Below are 25,356 nucleotides of genomic sequence, written 5' to 3'. Positions count from 1 at the left end.
GATCTGCACGTAGAATATTTAGAATTGCCCTCAATTCTAGTACATTGATGGGAAGTTCGCTTTCTTGAAGCATCCAAGGCCCTGGAATGTATTTGCTTCCGAGACCGCTCTCCATCCCCAAAGACAGTCGAACCTCCAAAGTGAGAACTATGGTCTGTGACCAGATGTGGAGAGGACATCCATCCCATTTCTGAAGAACTTCCAATTGTAGAGGACGCAAGTGGAATTGAGCGTACTCTACCATATCAAACGCTACCACAATCGAGCCCAGCACTCTCATACAAGCATGTTCTGAAACCGTGCGATGATGCAGGAGTGTTTTAATTGTGGACTGAATGACCGTGATCTTGTTCAGGGGGAGAAACACCCACTGTACTCTGGAATTCAGAAGCGCCCCTAAATGCAGGATTGTTTGAGAGGGCATTAGAGACGATTTTTTTCCAGTTTATTTTCCAGCCATGAGACCGCAAAATTTCCACCATCAGCCAAAGGAGAATTGCGAGTTCCTTCTACGAATGACCCAGAAACAGAAGGTCATCCAGGTATGGTAGAATCCGAACGCCTTTGCGTCTGAGATAAGCCACCATCACTGCCATAACTTTGGTAAAGACTCTTGGAGCCGTGGAAAGACCAAAGGGCAGGACTCATAATTGAAAATGGTTGTTTTTGACGGCAAAACGAAGAAACCGTTGATGGCTTGGACGAATTGGTATATGCAAATATGCATCCTGGATGTCCAGGGATGCCATAAAGTCCCCTTGTTCCAGGGTTAGAATTTTTCTCCTGAGGGATTCCATTCTGAACTTGGGAACCCCTAGAAACAGGTTCAACCATTTGAGGGTGAGTATTGGTCGATATGAGCCACCCAGCTTCGGAACTAAAAAAAAGTGATGTGTAGAAACCGTACCCTTCCTGTACTGCTGGTACCAGACCGATCACATTGGAGGCAAGAAGGGAGCTGACTGACTCTTGTAGAGCCGCTGCCTATCTGGGATCCCTCGGAAGCCCCGTGGTAAAGAACCTTCTTGGAGGATGACACCAGAATGTCAAAGCTTATCCATGAGTGACTATATCTCTAACCCAGGTGTCCGTTGTGATGTTCCACCATTGCAGAGCAAAAGACAGCAGTCCGCCCCCCACTCTGGGATCCACCAGAGGGGGGCCCTCTCCTTCACCCTGCAGGTTTCTTGGCCATCTTGGTGGCCAGGCGTCTTGTAGCCCAAGTAGACTTGCGAGGCTTAACATTCTTTGCCTGGGATTGGTATCGAGCAGAGGTTTGGCCCTCGGCCCTTCCTTGTGCCCAAAAGGGACGAAAGGAAGCTTTAGGTTTAGCTGTTTTAGCAGTAGCCAGTGAAGTAACAATGTTGTTGAGTTCCTGCCCGAATAAGGTATCTGCTGCGTAAGGTAAGCCTTTAGAGCTTTCTTGGAAGAGGTGTCCGCCCTCCAAGAACGCAGCCATAACGATCATCTTGCCGTCACAGTTGAAGCCGAAACTTTAGATGTAAGGGTAGCCATATCCAAAGCCACCTTCAAAAGGTAAGAATATGCCTTCTGGATATTCCCTACGAGTTCCAACAATTGTTTCCTACTAACATTAGAGGAGAGGCCCTTGTGAAACTGGTCTGTCCAGCAGGATATCGCTTTAGTTACCCATGCCGAAGCTAAAGCTGGTCTGGTGATCACTCCTGCGTGATTGTAGGCCATCTTCAGAAAGGTATCCAATTTGCGATCTGTAAAGTCCTTAAGGGAGGAGGTGTCCGAAATCGGCAGATCTGAGGATCTCACGAGACGCGCCACATGCGCGTCCACCAGGGGCGGGTTCTCCCACTTGGACCTATCCTTAGACGGGAACGGGTAAAAAAACTGCAACCTCTTAGAGAGCTGAAACCGTTTATCAGGTTTAGCCCAAGCCACCTCTAGCAAGTCCTCCAGCTGCTCTGAGGGAAACTGTGAAAAATCCTTTTTAGGTTTCTTGAAAATAGGCATCTTGGAAGTTGGAGCCGGATCTTCATGTCAATATCAAGGACCAGTCAACCCTGTTTGACAAGGGCCTCTACTTCCGCTATGAAGAGAGAATCTTCCAGACTAGATGCTGCGTCCAGATCAGAGTTCACCGACCCACTTTCCTGGTCCAAATGGGGTGACTCTGAGTCCAAACCCCCTCCTGAAAGAGGAGTAGCAGTTCCACTAGAAATATGCACCAGCCTGGGATGCTTTTCCCTTCCTAGAAATTGCTGCATGGAGGCCAAGATCTGGGATAGGCCCTGGACCGACTGAGTCACTGCATTAACCCATGGTGGTTCCACCTGTGGCGGAGGAATTGGATAAGACTGACCTGGTACCACGGTACTGGGTGGCGATGAAACCTGTGGACCCACTTGCAGTGTAGCCAACTGATCCACAAGTTGTGCCATAACCTAGGTTAGAGTAGTTGCCAGAGATGGCTCCTGTGACACGGGTGCAGGAGGGTGGTCCTCACATGTTGGGATGCCTATATATGCCCTGCAATGACCGGTGTCCAAAGAATCCTGTGAAGACAGAATATTACAACATACCGTGAAGGTTGGTGGTTCTGGTGTAACAACCTTCTTGGCCCTGGAAGTCATTGTGAAATGCAAACAGGGTACAATAATGTATAAAACAGCAAGAAATGCCAAATAGACTTGCACAAACCGGTCCCTGAAGAATCCTCTGCAGAATAAGAGTCTATAAGTGAGACCAATTACTGCACAGTGGTATTAGAGCCACACATGTACACTCACACACACACACACACACACACACACACACACACACACACACACACTCACTCAGCCATGCAATGCCAGAAAGACAATAAGGGCCAAGGTACTCAACTGGCCTGTGATATATCAGCATGCAGGAGAAATTGACTGGACCCGGCTACAGGAGACACAGTAGCCAGACCATCCTTACTCAGCAACTCCCAGCCAGCATGTGAGCCCAAAATGGCTGCTGAGCGTTTTTAGGGGGGGACTTAGCAAGGAGGGAGGAGAAACTGCCCAGGGACTGACCCTGAGCCTTGCTACTGGTGAGCCCTGGGTCAGGGGAGTGGCTGCAGGCTAGGCACCCTACCCCTTCAGATGGACCCTAGGGACGCTGCCCACCTGCCCTGCGGCTAATGCCCTGGTGGTCTAGCGGTAAACAGGCACGGTTTGACCCAGACCCCGGCTCATCTGCCCTCCCGCTGGCTCCCTTCAGTGGGAGGGGGTAGCAGCACTTTGCGGTCTAACTTACCCTCCGGTCCCATTTGTGGCTGCGGGGGCTGCCTGAAGCCACCTGTGATCCACGCGGCGGATATCCCCGTTCCAGTCACCAGCGCTGCCGTCCGTGGGCTCCGGGTGATGGAGTGGGCATGCTGGGTGCTTAGTGCACCGGCATCCTACTCTGCTGAGCCGAGCTGCAGCGCGATGAAAATAAGAAAAAAAAAGTAACCAAGTGAGCTTAAATGCTCAATAGAAAAAAATGGTGCCTGCTCCTCGCCGCACCAAAAGAAAAACTGAAACTGGTGGGCCTGGTGGCGGGGGTGGGGTATAGGGGACCAGGAGACAAGGCCTGCTGGGTACTTTAAAGTAACCCTTTTGGTGCCTGCCTGCTCCCTGCCAGCCTCTACACAGCGTTAGCACTCCTGTGCCGCCTAGTGGTCGAAGAAAGAAATTGTATTTATTAGTGCCTGCACAGTGGTTATAATTACCTTTTTATCATGTCCCTTATGTGCCCAGTCAAGAAATTCTTTCTTCAATGCATCTTCATATTTAAATGTGTCATTCTTTCTTATTATTATTTTGTCCTTTAAATATACATTCTCCTCAGGATCAAATGCCTAAAATAAAATAAATAAAAAAACACCTGTACAGTATTTATGTACAAAACATAATGTATTACAATGTGTTCAGTGTTGCAATGCATAACTGTCAGTGGACCTCATTTTGAAAGCACACTTGTGCACTGCCAAAGACATTAGTCCATCCAGCATCTGCGACCACTTTAGCTTACAGCTGCGGCACTGTACTTTATTTCAAGTGCTAATGCGTCAATCGACTACACTAAGGGCCTAATTCTGATTTGGAAATAAAGGGGGTCATTCCGAGTTGTTTGCTCGCTAGCAGTTTTTAGCATTCGTGCAAACGCTAAGCCGCCACCCCCTGGGAGTGTATTTTAGCTTAGCAGAAGTGCGAACGTAAGAATCGCAGAGCGACTACAAAAAAAGATTGTGCAATTTTAGAGTAGCTCCAGACCGACTCCTAGCTTGCGATCACTTCAGACTGCTTAGTTCCGGATTTGACGTCACAAACACGCCCTGCGTTCTCCCAGCCACGCCTGCGTTTTTCCTGGCACGCCTGCGTTTTTTCAAACACTCCCTGAAAACGGTCAGTTGACACCCAGAAACGCCCACTTCATGTCAATCACTCTGCGTCCAGCAGTGCGACTGAAAAGCTTCGCTAGACCTTGTGTGAAACTACATCGGCCGTTGTGAAAGTACGTCGCGCCTGGGCATTGCACCGCATACGCATGCGCAGAAGTGCCGTTTTTTTGCTTCATCGCTGCGCAGCGAACATTTTCAGCTAGCGATCAACTCGGAATGACCCCCAAAGTTAGGAAGAACTGTGCACCTGGGCAAAACCATGTAGCACTGCAGGAGGCGCAGATTTGAAATGTGCAGAGATATTTAGATTTGAGAGAGGTGTGTTCAAACTCAAATCAAAATTACAGTGTAAAAATAAAGCAGCCAGTATTTACCCCCCCCCCCCCTGCAAATAATTGTATGTATTTGCACCCCATGTATTGCAACAGTGTTTGTACAGGTGCACGGTTACTTGCTCATTCTTACTTTATTCCCAAATCAGAATCAGGCCCAAAGTCAGACATCCACTGGCATTTCTGTAATGGGTGCAGTGTGTGCAGTGCACACGGGCCCCTGAGTCTAGAGGAGGCCCCCACCGCACACGCTGCACCCATTTTCTAAATACTAACCCCTCCGGAGTCCCGCGCCGACGTCCACGGCAGTGTTAAAACTCTGTGAAAATGGCGCAGCTGCCATTTTCACGGAGTTCTGCGCATGTGCAGTACAAAAATCTCCATTTTCCCAGAAATCTGTGCATGCACAGTAGAGTCTGAGCGCTCTAGTGCTCAGACTCTCAGTGCTGCCGACAGAGAGGAGGGGGCCCGAACGGAGGAGGCTGCACCCGGGCCCCCTCCTCTCTTAAAGTGCCCCTGCAGACATCATTGTGTCTGAAAGGGCAAGCCTATACCACCCACTTTTCTAACATCTGCAGATGCAACCATTATCATAGGTGATAGGTGCAACACATCTGTTATACCCCTTTCAGATCGCTTTGCCGGGTCGTATCCATTATCTGTACACGGGTTCTTCCCATGTGCGACCTGGCAAGAGACCCCTTTCAGACGGCGGCTCAACCTGGCATATTGCTAACGCATGCGGATATGAGATGATCTTCAACCACACCTCTTCCTAAACAGTAAACAGGTCTCGGGTTGCATCAACCTGGCTTACCCATTCACAACGCACAGCAAAGCCGGGCTGAACAAGTGTTCAAAACTACTCGTCACCCGAGTTGAAATACTGGGTCGCTCAATGCGGATTATTTCAACAGGACTCTTTCAGACTACATAGCAACCCGGGTTGCAGAGCGCTCATGTGCAATAACCTGGGTTATTGATGGAGGTCTGAAAGGGGTATTAGAAACAGGCATCTCTTTCCCATAAGCACACTCTGAGACAAAAAATCCCATAAGGGGATTTTGGGCCTAATTCAGGTTGGATTGCAGTGTGCGATCCAACCAAAATTTTAGAGAAAAAGATGCTGGCGCATGCGCAGTGCTCATCCTGCGCATGCACCTGCATTTTCTGCGTGGGGCGACAGAAAATGCGATCGCCTCTGCCTGATGCGTCGCGGGGCGGGCAGCGCTCCATTTCCAGGGAGGAGACTGAGCATTGCTGGGGTGTTGCGCCGCGAACGGGGGTGGAGGCAGCTAAGCTGCGCCAGCAGGAGTCTTCCACAGTTTCTGCTAACTGGTCTGAATCACACCCTAAGCCACAAAACTGCCTCAGGTCTGAATCACCCCCTAAGCCACAAAACTGCCTCAGGTCTGAATCACCCCCTAAGCCACAAAACTGCCTCAGGTCTGAATCACCCCCTAAGCCACAAAACTGCCTCAGGCTGAATCACCCCCTAAGCCACAAAACTGCCTCAGGCTGAATCACCCCCTAAGCCACAAAACTGCCTCAGGTCTAAATCACCCCCTAAGCCACAAAACTGCCTCAGGTCTGAATCACCCCCTAAGCCACAAAACTGCCTCAGGTCTGAATCACCCCCTTAACCACAAAACTGCCTCTGAAAGTGCAAACAATCCCGCCCATTGCTATAGAGTCTGCCAATGCAACCATTGAGTAGTATAAAACTGCCCATCTCATCTGTGTATAAAATGAAGATGCAAAATGGGTGTAATTAAAAGTAAAGAACAAGACCAGATCACCTTCAGCTTATTTGCGGAGTGCAGTCCTTTTGTACCCTAAGTGCGCCTAGACCTTGCTTAACAAGGAGCTCCTTGCTGTGCAAATCTTAAGCCCCTTTGATGGAAATATATCTTCACCTGCTATTTTCATCTACGTACGCTGAAATGCAATGTACTGTATCTGTTTGAAACACATATTATTACATTCTATCTCTCATTTTTATATCTGTACTGACAATTATTATTACCCATGAAAGAGTATGAATCAGTGATGCAATTGAAATAACTGTATACCTGCATGGTTTTCTCAGCCTAAATCTCAGCACATCAACTGACCAATCAATTTACAAGAGAACTACTTTAATGCCTATCTAAGCTCACACTATTTAACACATTGTTTTTTTCCACCTCATTTATACACCACCTTCATATCCCTGTGGCCAGAGCCATCTCAACAGCAGTGTAGGCCCCTGGGCAAAGCAATACATTGGGGCCCCTACCCATCCTCCAGTGGTAGTTGTGGGGGGTGCTATCAGCGGCAGCCTTGATGTCCCGCAGGTGGTAGGGGGTGTTCTATCTTCCACTCAGCATGTAGGACCAGGAGCAATAATTTCTGCTAATTACTATTTTTCTGCACAGATGGTGGGAGATGGGGCAGGAGGGAGAACACTAAACTGTAGAAGGGGTCATTGGGCTGAATGGAGGGGGCCAGTACATGACTTCCAGGGTGGTTAATACGCAGGTGCGGGGTGGATAGTGGAGTGGGCTTAATATTCATCATTTTCTGGTGGGAGGGCAGCTTGCTTGACTGCAGATATCTCCAGTTCCTGGAAATAGATGTCTTAGATTTCACTGGAATAAAAATTAGATAGTCCCACCTTTCAGGAGGTACAGGGACTTGGGGATCAGAGTTCAGGAGCCAGAGCAATCCACCAATGAAAATATAAAACTGCATACCAGGTGTGTGGAGTTGGAGCAGGGACCAGCTGCTGAAAGGCTGATAGTGTCCACTGAAAAGGGAGAGGCCTAGCTTTTAGAGTATACACTCAGAAAAACTCTAAATCAGACAGAACCCGAGATACAGTATCTGGCTGAAAAGGGCAATGAACAGCCTCGGATGGGGACCACTGCTTTGAAGTCGGATATCTCCAGATCCCCAGGGCCAATTTTAAAAAATATGGTACCCCTGGAAAAGGGGACCATCAGCTATCAGCCTAGGGCCATTACACTCCTGGGGCCCTTTGGCAACTGCCCATTGAGCCCATCTGAAAAGACAGCTCTGTCTTTGACTATACTGCCCCATCAGTACTCCACTCCCCTCTAATTAACATTTCCTCTCTCAATTAACTGCAATATCCTCAAGTTGCCACTATAAAAGAAATTCACATACATTTTACAATTTTCCCTATTTAGACAAGTTTATCAAATTCCTGAGCCACCTTCTTAATGTCAATAGTCTCTTGTACCACAATTCTACACAGTTCACACAAACTATTTATTTATTCTCCTTCCCATAGCCCCACTAAGCATTTTTTTTTTGTAGCATTATCGGGCAGCAACATAATGCAATATGCATTTATTGTCATGTAAGAAATTAGATAGATAGATAGATAGATAGATAGATAGATAGATAGATAGATAGATAAAGTGTCACCGAGTTTTTCCTACAATAAATCTTTAATTCCACAATGTGTAATTTCAAATAATTCAGACTACTAATAGCAGATTAACAATTCATATGGCAAAGGGGTCTACATGTTTTTCATTATTCATAGTCCATAAAAAGTATGAGGTAGTGTGGTGTCCCAATTTTACATATCAAGATCATTACATATGGAGGAAGAGATGAACATCACAACCCTGGTTTCCTCAAAATCCTAAAACTGCTGCTATAAATGGATGTAATTGTATTCTTACCTTTACATTTGGCCATTTTGGCCATGCTGACACCATGCTGTCATACAGCTGTAGGTTTTCCCTCGGAGATAATGAAAGATCTTCTGGTATGCCATAGTTCTTCATCTAATTGATATTGAATAAGAAGGGTTAATGTTTATCCAAGAGTAAAGACATCCTACACCCTTGGTGAGCTCTTGCATTACACTGTTATGTCTATGCGCCTTTATTGGTATGATTAATTATATTGACAAAAAGCATGGTAGAATGAGGACTTTGTGAATATTGGGCCTGACTCAGGTGGGTTAGCAAACCAAAAAAGTACTCTATTGGGCAAAACCATATGCACTGCAGGTGGGGCAGATGTAACATGTGCAGATAGAGTTACATTTGGGTGGGGTGTGTTCGAACTGAAATCTAAATTGCAGTTTAAACATAAAGCAGTCAGTATTTACCCTGCACAGAAACAATATAACCCACCCAAATCTAACTATCTGCACATGTTACATCTGGCCCACCTGCAGTGTAACATGGTTTTGCCCAATAGAGTACTTTTTTGATTTGCTAACCAATCTGAATCAGGACCTTTGTGTATTAGAAAAAGGTGTGACAAGGGCAAAATTAATTTTAGATCAGTGTGCTTAGTGATTTAGTAAAAATCTGAGCTATAGCATAAAGAATTTGCACAACTGGAGTTCACCTTAAGGCCCATAAAAAAGCCCTTTACAGCTCTTTAAACGTTATTTCTTAGGGTGTATTTGCTTCTCTTCTCATTTCCTTAAAGAGCAAGCCAGGGATCTGGCTAAGCATAATTAAACCCTTAGGAGAGTCCGAGCATAAGTCCACTTTCCCCCTTTTATGACATTAGTATTGCTGCCTTTAGTGATACTGTTTGGTTGATAGTATCAGGGCCATAACTAGGTGTGTGCGGAAGGGGCACCGCACATAGCGCTGCAGGGTAGGGGGCACTGTTGGCAGCACTTGTCAGTTATCATCTGTTTTAATTTCTTTTACTTGCAGCTTTACCCCTCTTTGAAGCCTAGTATCTCCTGACCACCACTGTCTCCTACCCTGACCCCTTCTGTCAATAATACACCTATACAACATTCATGAACTCAACTTAAGATTTTGCATTTATTCAGTCACACTGTCCTTTATTACATTTCAAGATGCTGACATACCCGGGATTCAAACCCATTGCCTGTGGCATTGTAGTCAATCTATTCATTGAGCTATCTGCCCTTGCACAGAAAGGTAGATAATTCTAAGATAGACAAATCTATTTGTAGCTTACCTTTATTTGTGAAAAAATTATCAGCATTGTGGCTGAGCAGATCTACTGTATGTAGTGTGTGGCTGCAAGGGATTGGATGTGTGGCTGCACACTACATAGATCTGCTCAAGTACCAGTAGCTTGGGAAGGGGCCTCGTAGTATGGGCTCTATCTGGGATAAATCTTGTCATCAGGGCCGTAACTAGGTGTGTACCAGCGGTGCCTGGCACACAGCGCATATGCACTGTGGACGTAGAACCGCTGGCAACACTCGCGCCTCACTAGTATTGTCCACCCGCCCGCCATAGATCACACAATCTCGGAAACTCCTCACTGCTGCAGAGCTGCTTAATCCCCATCTCAGGCTGTCATTCCTCCAATTGGCCACTTAGAGCTGGCCCAGGATTGGCTGGTCTCTCAATACTGCTTTCATTTTCGGGTGCTCTGCTCACTGCTCCAGCTCAGCTCTCCCCTCACCAGCTACCTGAGCGGCTTCTACTGGTCTCTCGTGCAGATGCCGCCATGACAGCCACCCAGGGGACCAGCTTCCCAGCGCTATCACAGGTACCAGCATTGTTACATTTGTAACCCTCATTTAATATCACTGGTAAAAGCAGCCAGTGGTTATCTTATCTTTTTGTTGTATATGTATATATATTTTTAAATCAACATGCAGCACCACTTATATTGATTTGTGTTGAAATACCATTTGTTTCAACACAAAATGTTATTTTAGGAACACTAATTTAAATCACAGGCATTGGATTAATTTACAGACTAAAGACAGCGTACTAGCTTTTAATAATTTCTTTTAAAATATCTCTGATCACATAAATTTATTTAATTTCTAGCAAATCTTGCAATAATTTATTCTGGGTTGGTGCAGCCACTTTAGCTGTTGCCGCTGGTTTTTCCCTTTCAGAAATACATGCTTTGGGTCACTTGAAGTTGTCATTTTTTTCGGAAATGTGTCCACCTGAGCAAAGCAATTGCTTCTCATTCTATGGCATGTATTAGGCTACTCTCTGTGTTTTACTGGGGTCTTTGAGGGATAAATTTTTCCTATAAAAATGCATCAAGTAATCTAGTTTAAAAAATAGTATTTTTGGTCACTTACCATTGAATCCTTTCTCTTAGGCAGGCTGGAGAACACTGAACCATGGGATTACAGGTTGGGGTTGAAGATGGCACCTAAAGTGAACTGTACCTTTAAATCCTAATCTCCCCACTGTAACCCCATAATACCAGTACTTCTTTAAAAGAGTCCAGTAAGGAATAGCAGTAACCCAGTGCAACAGCTAGAACAATCAAACAAACCAGCAGACAAAAGATGGTCTAGAACCACACCTGTACAAATGAGCATGATGGAGGGAATGCAGTGTTCCACAGCCTGCTTAAGCGAAAAAGATTTAATGGTAAGTGCCCAAAAATTCTATTTTCTCTTGCAGCAAGGCTGAGGGACACTGGACTATTATATGCTTAACAGCCGTCCCCAGGGGAGGGAATGTGGAGGCTTCTTGACTAGAGAACTGTACACCCAAAGTGGGTATCACCAGAGGCAAAAGCATGAAAATGGTGAAAAAGAGCAATTGTGTGGACAAACGCCAGGTGATAAACCTGTTCTGCAGAAGCCACTGCTGTAGTGGAATGTGCAGACACCCGATCTTGTGCTGAAAACCTCACAGAAGAATACAGATGCGTCCTCCTACATTCTTGCAGCAGTCACGCTAAACAGCCCTTCAAGTCACGCCATGATGTGGCAGTACACGGCAGCAGCAAGTGTATTTTTTTGCGTTTTTCCAGCGAAAATGCATCTTAGTTGCAAAGTAATGCAATAGGATGCACAAGCAGATGCTGCATATCATTTTAATCAGCAGATGCTGCCCATGCGTAATATTGCATTACTATGCAAATAAGATGCATTTTCGCAGAGTAAAAATATAAAACAAAGACGCTCGGCGCTACCGAGTCACATAGCACTCACTCATTATGTGTAAAGTGACTTGTAGCGCACGGAGCAAAATGCAAGAGGTTATATCTGTATTCTTGAGTGATAACTGATTGGATCCAATGCACAATGGACTGTATATTGTAGCTGCTCAACTACGTATATGTGCTTGGTAAAGAACAAGCAGAGAATCTCTGCAATGGACAGAAGAAGTCTTGTCCAAGTAAATCTGCAGAGCTTGGACTACAGTTAGCTAATCCTGATTATCCTAGTTATGGTAATCTGTTGAAGGAGGAAAGATCGGAACATACAATTTCCTGGTTTAAAAGGAATGCCAAAACAACTTTCAGCTGGAACAAAGGAATTGTACATTGACATGCTGGATCATCATGAAAGATGAAAAAAGGCGGCTTGCAAGACAATGCCCCAAACTCAAACACATTTGGCTGAAGCTATAGCCATAAGGAAGATCAGCTTCCCAGTAATGAATTAAGGATTTGCTGAAGGGATCAGTACTAAATGCCGGCGCTCGGGATCCCGGTGATCATAATACCGATGTCGGGATCCCGATGTTGTAAAGACCGACAGGGGTGAGTGTGCGGTGTTCTCTTCCCTCTCCTACCCCTTTAACCCTAACCCTTCCTGCAGCCTAACCCTAACCCCACCCCATCCGTAGGTGCCTAAACATAAGTCCCCATCCCCACTGCCTAAACCTAACCCTCCCTCCCCTGCAGCCTGACCCTAATCCCCCTGGGGGGGTGATTAACCCAGACCCACCCTCCCCGCAGCCTAAACTGTAACTGTCACCACAACCTAACCCTCCCCCCGCAGCCTAAACCTAACCTTCCCTCCCCTTGACCTAAACCTAACCCGGCAGCTATACTTACGGCCGGGATACCGGCTATCGGGATTCCGGCATCAATGCATGTAAATATTACACTAACTTCAAGTAACTAGATTGAATTACTCTTTGTCACTACACTACACTACAATACACAGTGACCAGCTGCTTAGTGAATTCGTGTACCCTGTCAGCTATATATTAAAGGCTAGCTGTACCATGTTTAACTGGGTGACAGGCCAGAAAGAGTTCATTCGTGGCCAGCATTATAGTAGCTCCCTGTTCAGTATGTGTATGGGGTAAAGTGCATGCTTGGTCTCTCCATCCCGTAATGCAGCCATTCAGTAGATCATCACGGCCCCTCCTCCATCTCCTCAGTGCCATTCACTCATTCGTTGTCTGCAGGAGCCTCTGTCTCTCTCTGTTACAGCAGCTTGAGGAAGCAGGCTGCTAGCTCAGACCCATTACGGTGCAACTAAGTTTGAAGAACATCCTTGAAAAGTGTTTCAAATAAGAGGAAACTATTTCAAACCCTGATGCCATACATTACATGGTATGGAGTCAAGGAATATCAGTCCCCAAATGGGGAGATGCACAGCCAGGCTTCCGGTTTGGAACCATGCATAGAGAGAATAGGAGCAGCAGCTGCTGTAGCCTGATCCTCCCACTAAAGCACTCCAAGGTTCACCAAGTCTGAGACTGACCGACCAAGACCCTGTGCTCATGCAAGCTTCACAAGGGCAGATGAGGCAGCCTCGGACCCCTCTGCAACACGAAACCTTGCCTGAATGTCAAAGCACAATGGACAGAGTCCACCTGCCCATATGGTAATTTGATATTGCACTGGACGCAAGTGAAATACCATGCCATAGTAGCACCATTGGCCATGAGCAGTTTCTGTCAAGATTCCTAAATGGTCCCAAGGTAATCTGTGAAAAAAACATATTTCTCAGCTTGTCACACTCAGGACTCAATCCCAGGACCCCTTACAGTGCAGTCAGACACTTATGACATGGTGTTATTTGCTGCTGCCACAAGCAGAACATAACACTGGTCACTGAGCAACTGCATAATCCCTGTTAAATAGGCAATAAAAACACAAATACTCAACCTTCCTGGAGAGGTTGACAATTGCAGAGGAGAGAGTTCAGCCTGTAGGCTTCTTTAGATAAGAGCTGGAGGACCCATGCAGTAACTAAGACTGGCCACCACAGAAGCATGTAGGGGACGCAAGGCGTAACAGGCTCCACCTCACCCACTCTGCAGCTGCACTCTCTTGCAGCAAGTACTACTCCTACACAAGAAGGGGAAAGCACTTTGTTTTTGCCTGCTATTATGAGCTGTGTGTGTACTGTGCTCTCCCTTAAGGGAGCTGCTGACATGAAACCTGGCAAGATGGCGCTGCTATCCAGGACAGCGCTACCACCCAGCACCCTGTAAAATGGTGAGGGCATGCAATGTACCTGGGTCCAGGTGTCTCGCAGAGACTGGAATGCTCTTGGGGGATCCCCACTGTTCGTGCACAAACTCCCCCACCAGTGGCTCCCTGCAGTATGGTAAATGGCAAGTTGAAGACAGCTCCTGCCACAGCAGCACTAACACTGTGTGCTGCAACAAGCAGCGCTTAGTAACCTATCTACAAATAAAGTAAACCTTACAAAAAAGAAAAATGAAAACTAATCTATAACAGCTGCTGTGTAGTAGCCCCCATAAAACGAAGACTTGCATTATGGGGTTGCAGGGAATAGGAGTTTAGGATTTAACGCTACAGTTTACTTTAGGTGCCATCTCCAGACCCAGGATATTTTGATGTTATACCCATTTGGATATTTGGGCATTCGTTTGTATTTTGGGATTCTAGTTTGGCAGAGACATCTGACGAGTATAGGTTTCCATTTGCCTTCTACATGCGTTGACTTAGTTATCGTGGCATGTTGTGGACAAATTTAAAGGAGCATTTGTTGGCTGCAGTTAGAGTTCTGAAAGTGGTCATTATACATCTTGGTGGCAATGACTTAGTCTTTAGATCTCTAATGGGCTATAAGACATGACCTGGACTATGCCCTTTTGCAGGTTTGCATGATAGGCCGTCATTTGACACCTCAAGAGATGAGCATTGAAGCTGGGTGCAATCATAGATGAAGCACATACGAAGGTCTACCCTGCTGTGGCCCGTTTTTTATTTGTAAGAGGTGGTGTAGTGATTGTGCGTCATCTCATTAGGCTTAGGAATGTGCATTTTTTTCATTCAGATTGTGTTCATTTGACCAATGAGAGTATTTTTTTATTGATGATTTGTTTAAGGGTGTTTTGAATTAGTTAATTAGAGTTTTTAGTTAGAAGTGTGGAGGTGCTGCTATGGCATTTAGTGCCTTGATATGGTGGTAGAACAGCTGAATCATTTTGAATTGTTATTTGGGTGCACTCTCCTATGTTTTATGATAGCCAAACTCTATCGGTAATTTAACAGAAACCCATGTGGTTGTGTTAGCTGATTTTGGAGAGATGGACACTAACATTTGACTTGTACGAGTGGTTGTTGTATTGGATTGTCATCTGATCTTGGTCCATCGCCATACTAATGTTAATCATTATTCACAAAAGCAATTAGAACTTAATTCCCTTTGTTAAAAGCAATCTAAAGGCCGGTACTCACCAGCCGATGCGGGAGAGATGTGTGCTGAGCGAACTGCTCAGCACACATCTCTCCTCCCCGCTCAGCACAGCGCGATGTGTGCTGAGTGTGCGGGGGGAGACGGAGGAAGCCACTCATTTTACCCAGCGGATGAAACGAGCAACCTGCTAGATTGGCCTGCACGGCAGGCCAATCTAGCAGCAGCGATAGCGATGCGCGGGGCTGCGCATCACTATCGCTGTGGGGTCTACACATGGAGCAATCCTGCTTAAAATCTAAGCAATCGGGGGCGTGGCCTAGCTGGCATCAGGGGAGGTCGAGTTCCTGTGGAGCTCCGGCCAGCTAAACCTAACATACCCATCCCTGACCTGGATTTGAGGGCCCATCTGCAGGAATACAATCCCCTCAACCCTGCTACACTACCCTGCACCCGGAGGTCGAAGCTGCGGAATCGGGGGGGCCCTGCATTGCCCCCTGCGGATTGCGGCCTACCTCCGCCTCAGAAGCCAGGGCCTCGATTTTGAAGCGGACCCGTCGATCCATCGGACCCGGTACGGCGACCCTACGGACTCCCTCCCCCACCTGAGTGGCACCCCCTGGCACCTAACAGCCTACCCATCAAGCGCTGACCCTCGCGGGAGACCGGGAAAGAGCGGCCTGCGGGAGGTGGAGGCCGGGTCGCGTGTGGCTGGCGGCCGGCGGCCATCTTGCGGTTGGCGCCGCCCGGACCCTGGATCAGGCCTCACTGATCCCTGGCATCACCGGACACCTGCCTTCTGACCCCCGCCTCACATATCCACCCACATGAAAGATCTCCCCCCTCGCTGATGGGGACTGGCGGCCGGGGGACCTCCGGAGGGACCAGGCCTCACTGACAAGCGGCGGCCATCTTGCGACTGGCACAGTGTCCACTGACAAGCGGCGGCCATCTTGCGATTGGCACAGTCTTCATTTCATGGCTGGTGATAGCTGTGACTCAAGCTCCCTCTTGTGGCGACTTCTAGATTAGACAACTCACAGCCACTGTACAGCTAATCCCATAGTTTCACCTATTCTCATATCTCCTGTTCGGCGGCTGGAGAGGAACCATTATATTGCGCCTTGCAACAACAGGTGTGATACTTTATCAGCCCGACCGCCACCTGCCGTGCCTGAAAGTTGCAGACTCATAGCGGTGGATGCCTGGCTCCCGCTACCTCACCCCGAGCCTTTTGACATATACATCTCGCCGCGGTGATATTCTGCGGTGCCACACTCTGACACCTATAACACGTTGCTACTGGCAACCCTGATCCGCAACATCCTGACATGCCTGCTATCTTCATAGCAATGTAACTTTCCAGTACCTTCCCGACGCTGATGTGACCCTCATTAAACTACTCACTGCGCCCTACATTGCTTCTACTCTACATATCTAATTCTAGCGACCTCATATGGAAAAGTTCCTGGTATCCACCCCAATGTCCTCGACTGGTCCTATTTCAGGCGCACGCGAAGACACGTCCCGCAGAAATTCTTCTGACTCCGATTGCTCCACCACCCGATCTCGATCCCAAAGAAAACGTACTAGCGCTTCAACTACCAAACAGCCTAAAATGAAACCCACTGACATCGCTGCGGTTCTTGGACCTCTCCTAGACGAAAAACTGGCGGGCATCAAAGAAGCCATCGATTCCACCTTAGCCCAGCTGACTCACCACAGTAACCGTTTAGATGAAGTCGAGCAGAGGGTCTCAACATTGGAAGATGATCTACAAGCCGCACAGTCTACCATAAAGACCCAAACCACAGAAATTAAAGGTCTCACTGAAAAACTCGATGACTTGGAGAATCGGAGCCGTCGAAATAACCTGCGGGTGGTGGGCATCCCGGAATCGGTGAGAGGCCACACACTGCTAGACCTTCTATCCAACTGGCTACCCGACAAATTAGGTATGGATCTTCAGGGCTCACCATTAGCCATTGAAAGGGCACACAGGATTGGCCCTGAACGCAGAGAATCCGCGGGACGCCCTAGGCCTGTTATCCTACGGATTCTAAACTACGCGGATAAAGCTAAGCTCTTGGACCACTACCGAAAGTCAGAGAACCTCCTCTATAAGGGATAAAGGTTGCTTATCTTCCAGGACTTCTCCACTCATGTCGCCAACAAGCGCAGAGAGTTCGCTCCGATATGCAAACGACTGTTTGAAGATAACGTCAAGTTCTCATTGTTATACCCTGCCCGTCTTCGGGTCTTTGTCAATGGAAAACCATGCTTTTTTGACGATCCGATGGCGGCAAAGGCCCATTTTGCACACCCTGACACTTGACTGTCCACCCTTACTTAAAGTTTGCCTATTTTTACAACTGCTTTCATCTGTAGGTCACACAGTGTTCGGGATATGATTAAGGCATGCTATTCACGCATGCTGGAGGCTTTGCCTCCCATTGTTTCCTATCTGTTAGTTTGATATTTGTGTATGTTTGTGTGTCTGTTTGTTTTGCCTGCTGGGATAATGTGTCTCGATCCTCCATAGGTTGGCCCCTCCTTGCTCATTGGGATGGGGGGGGGCACCGTTTCACCTATACGATCTTGATATTCTATTCTCCATCTACGGGGGTAGGATAGCATGGCTGACCACGCTGTTTCTCAGACCTCAACCCCGGTGACAACCCCACTTTTAGATTTTAATATAGTTTCTTGGAATGTGGAGGGTCTAAATAGCCCCATTAAAGGCAAGAAGGTAGTTGCTCATCTCTCTCGCTTGTCCCCTCAAGTAGTGTTCCTACAAGAAACGCACTGGGAGCATAACTCCCCTATGTCATTGAGAGCCCCTTGGATTGGGGAATGCGTATCTGCTCCTTACACCAATAAAACCAGAGGTGTGGCCATCCTCTTTCATAAGAATCTCCAATTCTACATCCTTAAAAAATATATCGACCCCGAGGGCAGATTTATATTTCTAGATGTTTCGATTGACAATGTGATATATACCTTTCTAAACGTATATGCACCTACTGGATCTAACAATCTCTTTTTTGCAGATATTCTTCAAAGAGTTTTATCCTGGGGTGGCCAGACCTTAATCCTAGGGGGAGACTTCAACAAGGTCGTTGATCCATCCATGGATAGGTCGGGGGTAAGTACCAAAAGACCCGGGCCCTCCTCTACTCTGCTTTCCTCTTTTTGTTCTCAACTCACCCTATTAGACCCCTGGCGTCTACATAACCCCCTTCAACGAGATTATTCTTTCTATTCACACCCACATTCTACTCACTCTCGCATTGACTATCTATTTTTATCCAAACACCTCTTTTCTAAAGTTACCCACACCTCAATTAAAGACATCATTATTTCGGACCACGCCCCCATTACCTTGTCCCTACACCTATCCCTACCCCAGAACATATCTAAATGTTGGAGATTCCCAGCATATCTCACACGCTCAGAGGATTTCTTATTACATCTTAAACACATCTGGCAGAATTATACTACTGACAACCTAGATCAAGAATCTAACACTCCACTTTTTTGGGGAGCCTCTAAAGCAGTCCTTCGTGGCCATATCATCTCCTATGTCAATTCTAAGCGCAAGAAATTTAACATAAAATTACAGGAACTTAGTGCGGCTCTCACACTTGCATATCGCACATATAAACAAAGCGATAGCCCTACCCATAAGGAGGCGTACCTCATGGCAAAACAAATCTATGATACCTTTCTCACCGAACAGGCCCAGATCAGCTACGACTACGGCAGGAACAGGTTTCATAGGTGGGGGAATAAACCCGGTAAGCTCCTGGCCAACCTGGTTAGGGGCCCCCGAAACAAAACATGGGTTGACTCGTTGCACAGCTCTGGAGGTGTTCTTTCTGATCCCACTGACATCTGCTCGGCTTTTATGCGTTTCTATAAGTCCCTATATACTGCCGACGTTGATAATGCAACTGATGGTCAATTATTCCTAGATGAGGCGCAGTTACCGAAGCTGGAGTTAGAAGAGAGGGAATCGTTGGATGCTCCCATAACTGAGGAGGAGGTGCGGGCCACCATTAAGTCCCTCCCCAATGGAAAGAGCCCTGGCCCTGACGGTTTCAGCGCTGAATTTTATAAGGTGCTAGATGCCGACATACTCCCCATATTAACACGATTATATAACCATATACTAACAACAGGGGAGACTCCCCTTCGTTTTAATGAAGCCAAACTCATAGTGCTAGCAAAACCTGGTAAAGATCCTACTCAGGTTGGGTCATACCGCCCCATCTCACTCCTCAATCAAGATTTTAAAATCTTGACTAAAATCATAGCTAACAGGTTGCAAGCATACTTACCCCATCTCATCTCACCCGCACAGATGGGATTCGTCAAAGGTAGACAATCCACACGGGGAGTGCGGGCGGCCCTAACTGCGATATCTTACACCCGCCTTAGCCAGGCCAAAAATAACATCATTATAAATTTAGACGCAGAGAAGGCATTTGATAAAATTGCCTGGCCTCACCTATCTCGAGTGCTCACCCACCAGGGGTTTGGCACAGCGTTTTGCAACTTGGTGCAGACCTTATATACCAACCCAGTGGCGCCGGTCTTAGTCAATAATGTGACATCTTCATTCTTCACGTTGGAAAGAGGCACTAGGCAAGGATGCCCCTTATCTCCCCTCCTTTTTGATTTGGCACTGGAACCCCTTATACGCCATATTCTGTCACACAAGAACTATAAGGGCATTGCTGTGGAAACACAGGAATTAAAGGTGGTGGCATTCGCAGACGACCTCCTCCTTTTTATGTCAGATCCTCACCGTACAATCCCGCAGCTAATTGCCATGACTGATCGTTTCTCCTCTTTCGCAGGGTTTACCATCAATTATAGTAAGTCAGAGGCGTTGGCCATATATGGACAGGCGAGACTGGGTTGGGGGACCACCTTTCCCTTTAAATGGGCGAATACACATATTACCTTTCTAGGCGTTGCACTCCCTGCTCAGCCCTGCCATTATATAGGCTTAATATCACTCCAGTCCTGCATAAGATTAGAACCGAACTTGGCCTCTGGCAATCCCTCCCCCTTAATATGCTAGGGAGATGTAACTTATTTAAGATGGCCAGCTTCCCAAAGCTCCTCTATGTTTTACAGATGACCCCCCTATTATTATCTAAATCAGACCTATCTTCTCTGAACGCCTCTATCTCCAAATACATCTGGGCTGGTAAACGCCCAAGGATTAGCATGAAAAAATTATCCCAGACGGTGCCTAGAGGGGGAATCAATCTACCTGATATTAAGCAATACAATCTTGCGTGCCTCTTACGCATTGCTATGGATTGGTTTGGAAAATAAGATTTTACTTACCGATAAATCTATTTCTCGGAGTCCGTAGTGGATGCTGGGGTTCCTGAAAGGACCATGGGGGAATAGCGGCTCCGCAGGAGACAGGGCACAAAAAGTAAAGCTTTTCCAGATCAGGTGGTGTGCACTGGCTCCTCCCCCTATGACCCTCCTCCAGACTCCAGTTAGGTACTGTGCCCGGACGAGCGTACACAATAAGGGAGGATTTTGAATCCCGGGTAAGACTCATACCAGCCACACCAATCACACCGTACAACTTGTGATCTAAACCCAGTTAACAGTATGATAACAGCGGAGCCTCTGAAAGATGGCTTCCTTCAACAATAACCCGAATTAGTTAACAATAACTATGTACAATTATTGCAGATAATCCGCACTTGGGATGGGCGCCCAGCATCCACTACGGACTCCGAGAAATAGATTTATCGGTAAGTAAAATCTTATTTTCTCTATCGTCCTAGTGGATGCTGGGGTTCCTGAAAGGACCATGGGGATTATACCAAAGCTCCCAAACGGGCGGGAGAGTGCGGATGACTCTGCAGCACCGAATGAGAGAACTCCCAGGTCCTCCTTAGCCAGAGTATCAAATTTGTAAAATTTTACAAACGTGTTCTCCCCTGACCACGTAGCTGCTCGGCAAAGTTGTAATGCCGAGACCCCTCGGGCAGCCGCCCAAGATGAGCCCACCTTCCTTGTGGAGTGGGCCTTTACAGATTTAGGCTGTGGCAGGCCTGCCACAGAATGTGCAAGTTGGATTGTGCTACAGATCCAACGAGCAATCGTCTGCTTAGACGCAGGAGCACCCATCTTGTTGGGTGCATACAATATAAACAACGAGTCAGATTTTCTGACTCCAGCTGTCCTTGCAATATATATTTTTAATGCTCTGACAACGTCCAGTAACTTGGAGTCCTCCAAGTCACTTGTAGCCGCAGGCACTACAATAGGCTGGTTCAGATGAAATGCTGACACCACCTTAGGGAGAAAATGCGGACGAGTCCGCAGTTCTGCCCTGTCCGAATGGAAAATCAGATATGGGCTTTTGTAAGATAAAGCCGCCAGTTCTGACACTCTCCTGGCCGAAGCCAGGGCTAGAAGCATGGTCACTTTCCATGTGAGATATTTCAAATCCACCTTCTTTAGTGGTTCAAACCAATGAGATTTTAGAAAGTCCAAAACCACATTGAGATCCCACGGTGCCACTGGAGGCACCACAGGAGGCTGTATATGTAGCACTCCCTTAACAAAGGTCTGGACTTCAGGGACTGAAGCCAATTCTTTTTGAAAGAAAATCGACAGGGCCGAAATTTGAACCTTAATAGATCCCAATTTGAGACCCATAGACAATCCCGATTGCAGGAAATGTAGGAATCGACCCAGTTGAAATTCCTCCGTCGGAGCACTCCGATCTTCGCACCACGCAACATATTTTCGCCAAATTCGGTGATAATGTTGCACGGTTACTTCCTTCCTTGCTTTAATCAAAGTAGGAATGACTTCTTCCGGCATGCCTTTTTCCTTTAGGATCCGGCGTTCAACCGCCATGCCGTCAAACGCAGCCGCGGTAAGTCTTGAAACAGACAGGGACCCTGCTGAAGCAAGTCCCTCCTTAGAGGTAGAGGCCACGGATCTTCCGTGATCATCTCTTGAAGTTCCGGGTACCAAGTCCTTCTTGGCCAATCCGGAACCACTAGTATCGTTCTTACGCCTCTTTGCCGTATAATTCTCAATACTTTTGGTATGAGAGGCAGAGGAGGAAACACATACACCGACTGGTACACCCAAGGCGTTACCAGCGCGTCCACAGCTATTGCCTGCGGATCTCTTGACCTGGCGCAATACCTGTCCAGTTTTTTGTTGAGGCGAGACGCCATCATGTCCACCATTGGTCTTTCCCAACGGGTTACCAGCAAGTGGAAGACTTCTGGATGAAGTCCCCACTCTCCCGGGTGAAGATCGTGTCTGCTGAGGAAGTCTGCTTCCCAGTTGTCCACTCCCGGGATGAACACTGCTGACAGTGCTATCACATGATTCTCTGCCCAGCGAAGAATCCTTGCAGCTTCTGCCATTGCACTCCTGCTTCTTGTGCCGCCCTGTCTGTTCACATGGGCGACTGCCGTGATGTTGTCCGACTGGATCAACACCGGTTTTCCCTGAAGCAGAGGTTCTGCCTGGCTTAGAGCATTGTATATTGCTCTTAGTTCCAGAATGTTTATGTGAAGAGACGTTTCCAGGCTCGTCCATACTCCCTGGAAGTTTCTTCCTTGTGTGACTGCTCCCCAGCCTCTCAGGCTGGCGTCCGTGGTCACCAGGATCCAATCCTGTATGCCGAATCTGCGGCCCTCCAATAGATGAGCACTCTGCAACCACCACAGAAGAGACACCCTTGTCCTTGGAGACAGGGTTATCCGCAGGTGCATCTGAAGATGCGACCCTGACCATTTGTCCAACAGATCCCTTTGGAAAATTCTTGCGTGGAATCTGCTGAATGGAATTGCTTCGTAAGAAGCCACCATTTTTCCCAGGACTCTTGTGCATTGATGTACAGACACCTTTCCTGGTTTTAGGAGGTTCCTGACAAGCTCGGATAACTCCTTGGCTTTTTCCTCCGGGAGAAAAACCTTTTTCTGAACCGTGTCCAGAATCATCCCTAGGAACAGCAGACGAGTTGTTGGCATTAACTGGGATTTTGGAATATTCAGAATCCACCCGTGCTGTTTTAGCACTTCTTGAGACAGTGCTAATCCCATCTCTAGCTGTTCTCTGGACCTTGCTCTTATTAGGAGATCGTCCAAGTATGGGATAATTAATATGCCTTTTCTTCGAAGAAGAATCATCATCTCGGCCATTACCTTTGTAAAGACCCGAGGTGCCGTGGACAATCCGAACGGCAGCGTCTGAAACTGATAGTGACAGTTTTGTACAACGAACCTGAGGTACCCCTGGTGTGAGGGGTAAATTGGAACGTGGAGATACGCATCCTTGATGTCCAAGGATACCATAAAATCCCCCTCTTCCAGGTTCGCTATCACTGCTCTGAGTGACTCCATTTTGAACTTGAACTTCTTTATGTACAGGTTCAAGGACTTCAGATTTAGAATAGGCCTTACCGAGCCATCCGGCTTCGGTACCACAAAAAGAGTGGAATAATACCCCTTCCCTTGTTGTAGAAGAGGTACCTTGACTATCACCTGCTGAGAGTACAGCTTGTGAATGGCTTCCAAAACCGTCTCCCTTTCGGAGGGGGACGTTGGTAAAGCAGACTTCAGGAAACGGCGAGGTGGATCTGTCTCTAATTCCAACCTGTACCCCTGAGATATTATCTGCAGGATCCAGGGATCTACTTGCGAGTGAGCCCACTGCGCGCTGTAATTTTTGAGACGACCGCCCACCGTCCCCGAGTCCGCTTGAGAAGCCCCAGCGTCATGCTGAGGCTTTTGTAGAAGCCGGGGAGGGCTTCTGTTCCTGGGAAGGAGCTGCCTGTTGCTGTCTCTTCCCTCGACCTCTGCCTCGTGGCAGATATGAATAGCCCTTTGCTCTCTTATTTTTAAAGGAACGAAAGGGCTGCGGTTGAAAAGTCGGTGCCTTTTTCTGTTGGGGAGTGACTTGAGGTAGAAAGGTGGATTTCCCGGCTGTAGCCGTGGCCACCAAATCTGATAGACCGACTCCAAATAACTCCTCCCCTTTATACGGCAAAACTTCCATATGCCGTTTTGAATCCGCATCGCCTGTCCACTGTCGCGTCCATAAAGCTCTTCTGGCCGAAATGGACATAGCACTTACCCGTGATGCCAGTGTGCAGATATCCCTCTGTGCATCACGCATATAAAGAAATGCATCCTTTATTTGTTCTAACGACAGTAAAATATTGTCCCTGTCCAGGGTATCAATATTTTCAATCAGGGACTCTGACCAAACTACTAGAGATGAGCGCCTGAAATTTTTCGGGTTTTGTGTTTTGGTTTTGGGTTCGGTTCCGCGGCCGTGTTTTGGGTTCGAACGCGTTTTGGCAAAACCTCACCGAATTATTTTTGTCGGATTCGGGTGTGTTTTGGATTCGGGTGTTTTTTTCAAAAAACCCTAAAAAACAGCTTAAATCATAGAATTTGGGGGTAATTTTGATCCCAAAGTATTATTAACCTCAAAAAACATAATTTACACTCATTTTCAGCCTATTCTGAACACATCACACCTCACAATATTATTTTTAGTCCTAAAATTTGCACCGAGGTCGCTGTGTGAGTAAGATAAGCGACCCTAGTGGCCGACACAAACACCGGGCCCATCTAGGAGTGGCACTGCAGTGTCACGCAGGATGTCCCTTCCAAAAAACCCTCCCCAAACAGCACATGACGCAAAGAAAAAAAGAGGCGCAATGAGGTAGCTGTGTGAGTAAGATTAGCGACCCTAGTGGCCGACACAAACACCGGGCCCATCTAGGAGTGGCACTGCAGTGTCACGCAGGATGTCCCTTCCAAAAAACCCTCCCCAAACAGCACATGACGCAAAGAAAAAAAGAGGCGCAATGAGGTAGCTGACTGTGTGAGAAAGATAAGCGACCCTAGTGGCCGACACAAACACCGGGCCCATCTAGGAGTGGCACTGCAGTGTCACGCAGGATGGCCCTTCCAAAAAACCCTCCCCAAACAGCACATGACGCAAAGAAAAAAAGAGGCGCAATGAGGTAGCTGACTGTGTGAGTAAGATTAGCGACCCTAGTGGCCGACACAAACACCGGGCACATCTAGGAGTGGCACTGCAGTGTCACGCAGGATGTCCCTTCCAAAAAACCCTCCCCAAACAGCACATGACGCAAAGAAAAAAAGAGGCGCAATGAGGTAGCTGTGTGAGTAAGATTAGCGACCCTAGTGGCCGACACAAACACCGGGCCCATCTAGGAGTGGCACTGCAGTGTCACGCAGGATGTCCCTTCC

The 25,356-nt window shown here is 47.3% G+C and overlaps 1 protein-coding gene across 3 annotated transcripts in view; it reads right to left on the bottom strand.

The window, feature by feature from the left end:
* The window catches only part of DDX60 (DExD/H-box helicase 60), a 422,428-nt gene that overhangs the window by 180,182 nt on the left and 216,890 nt on the right, over positions 1–25,356 (bottom strand). For all 3 annotated transcript variants that reach the window (XM_063920417.1, XM_063920418.1, XM_063920419.1), the window contains 2 exons: positions 8,412–8,516; positions 3,713–3,841 (listed from right to left, as the gene is read on the bottom strand). In XM_063920417.1, the coding sequence (XP_063776487.1) occupies positions 3,713–3,841; positions 8,412–8,516 (234 nt within the window). The remainder of the gene's footprint in view (positions 1–3,712; positions 3,842–8,411; positions 8,517–25,356) is intronic.

This window comes from Pseudophryne corroboree, chromosome 1, assembly GCF_028390025.1.
Source record: "Pseudophryne corroboree isolate aPseCor3 chromosome 1, aPseCor3.hap2, whole genome shotgun sequence".
Taxonomy (NCBI): Eukaryota; Metazoa; Chordata; class Amphibia; order Anura; family Myobatrachidae; genus Pseudophryne; species Pseudophryne corroboree.
Note: the sequence above shows the minus strand (reverse complement) of the source record. Positions and strands in the feature narration are given on the sequence as shown.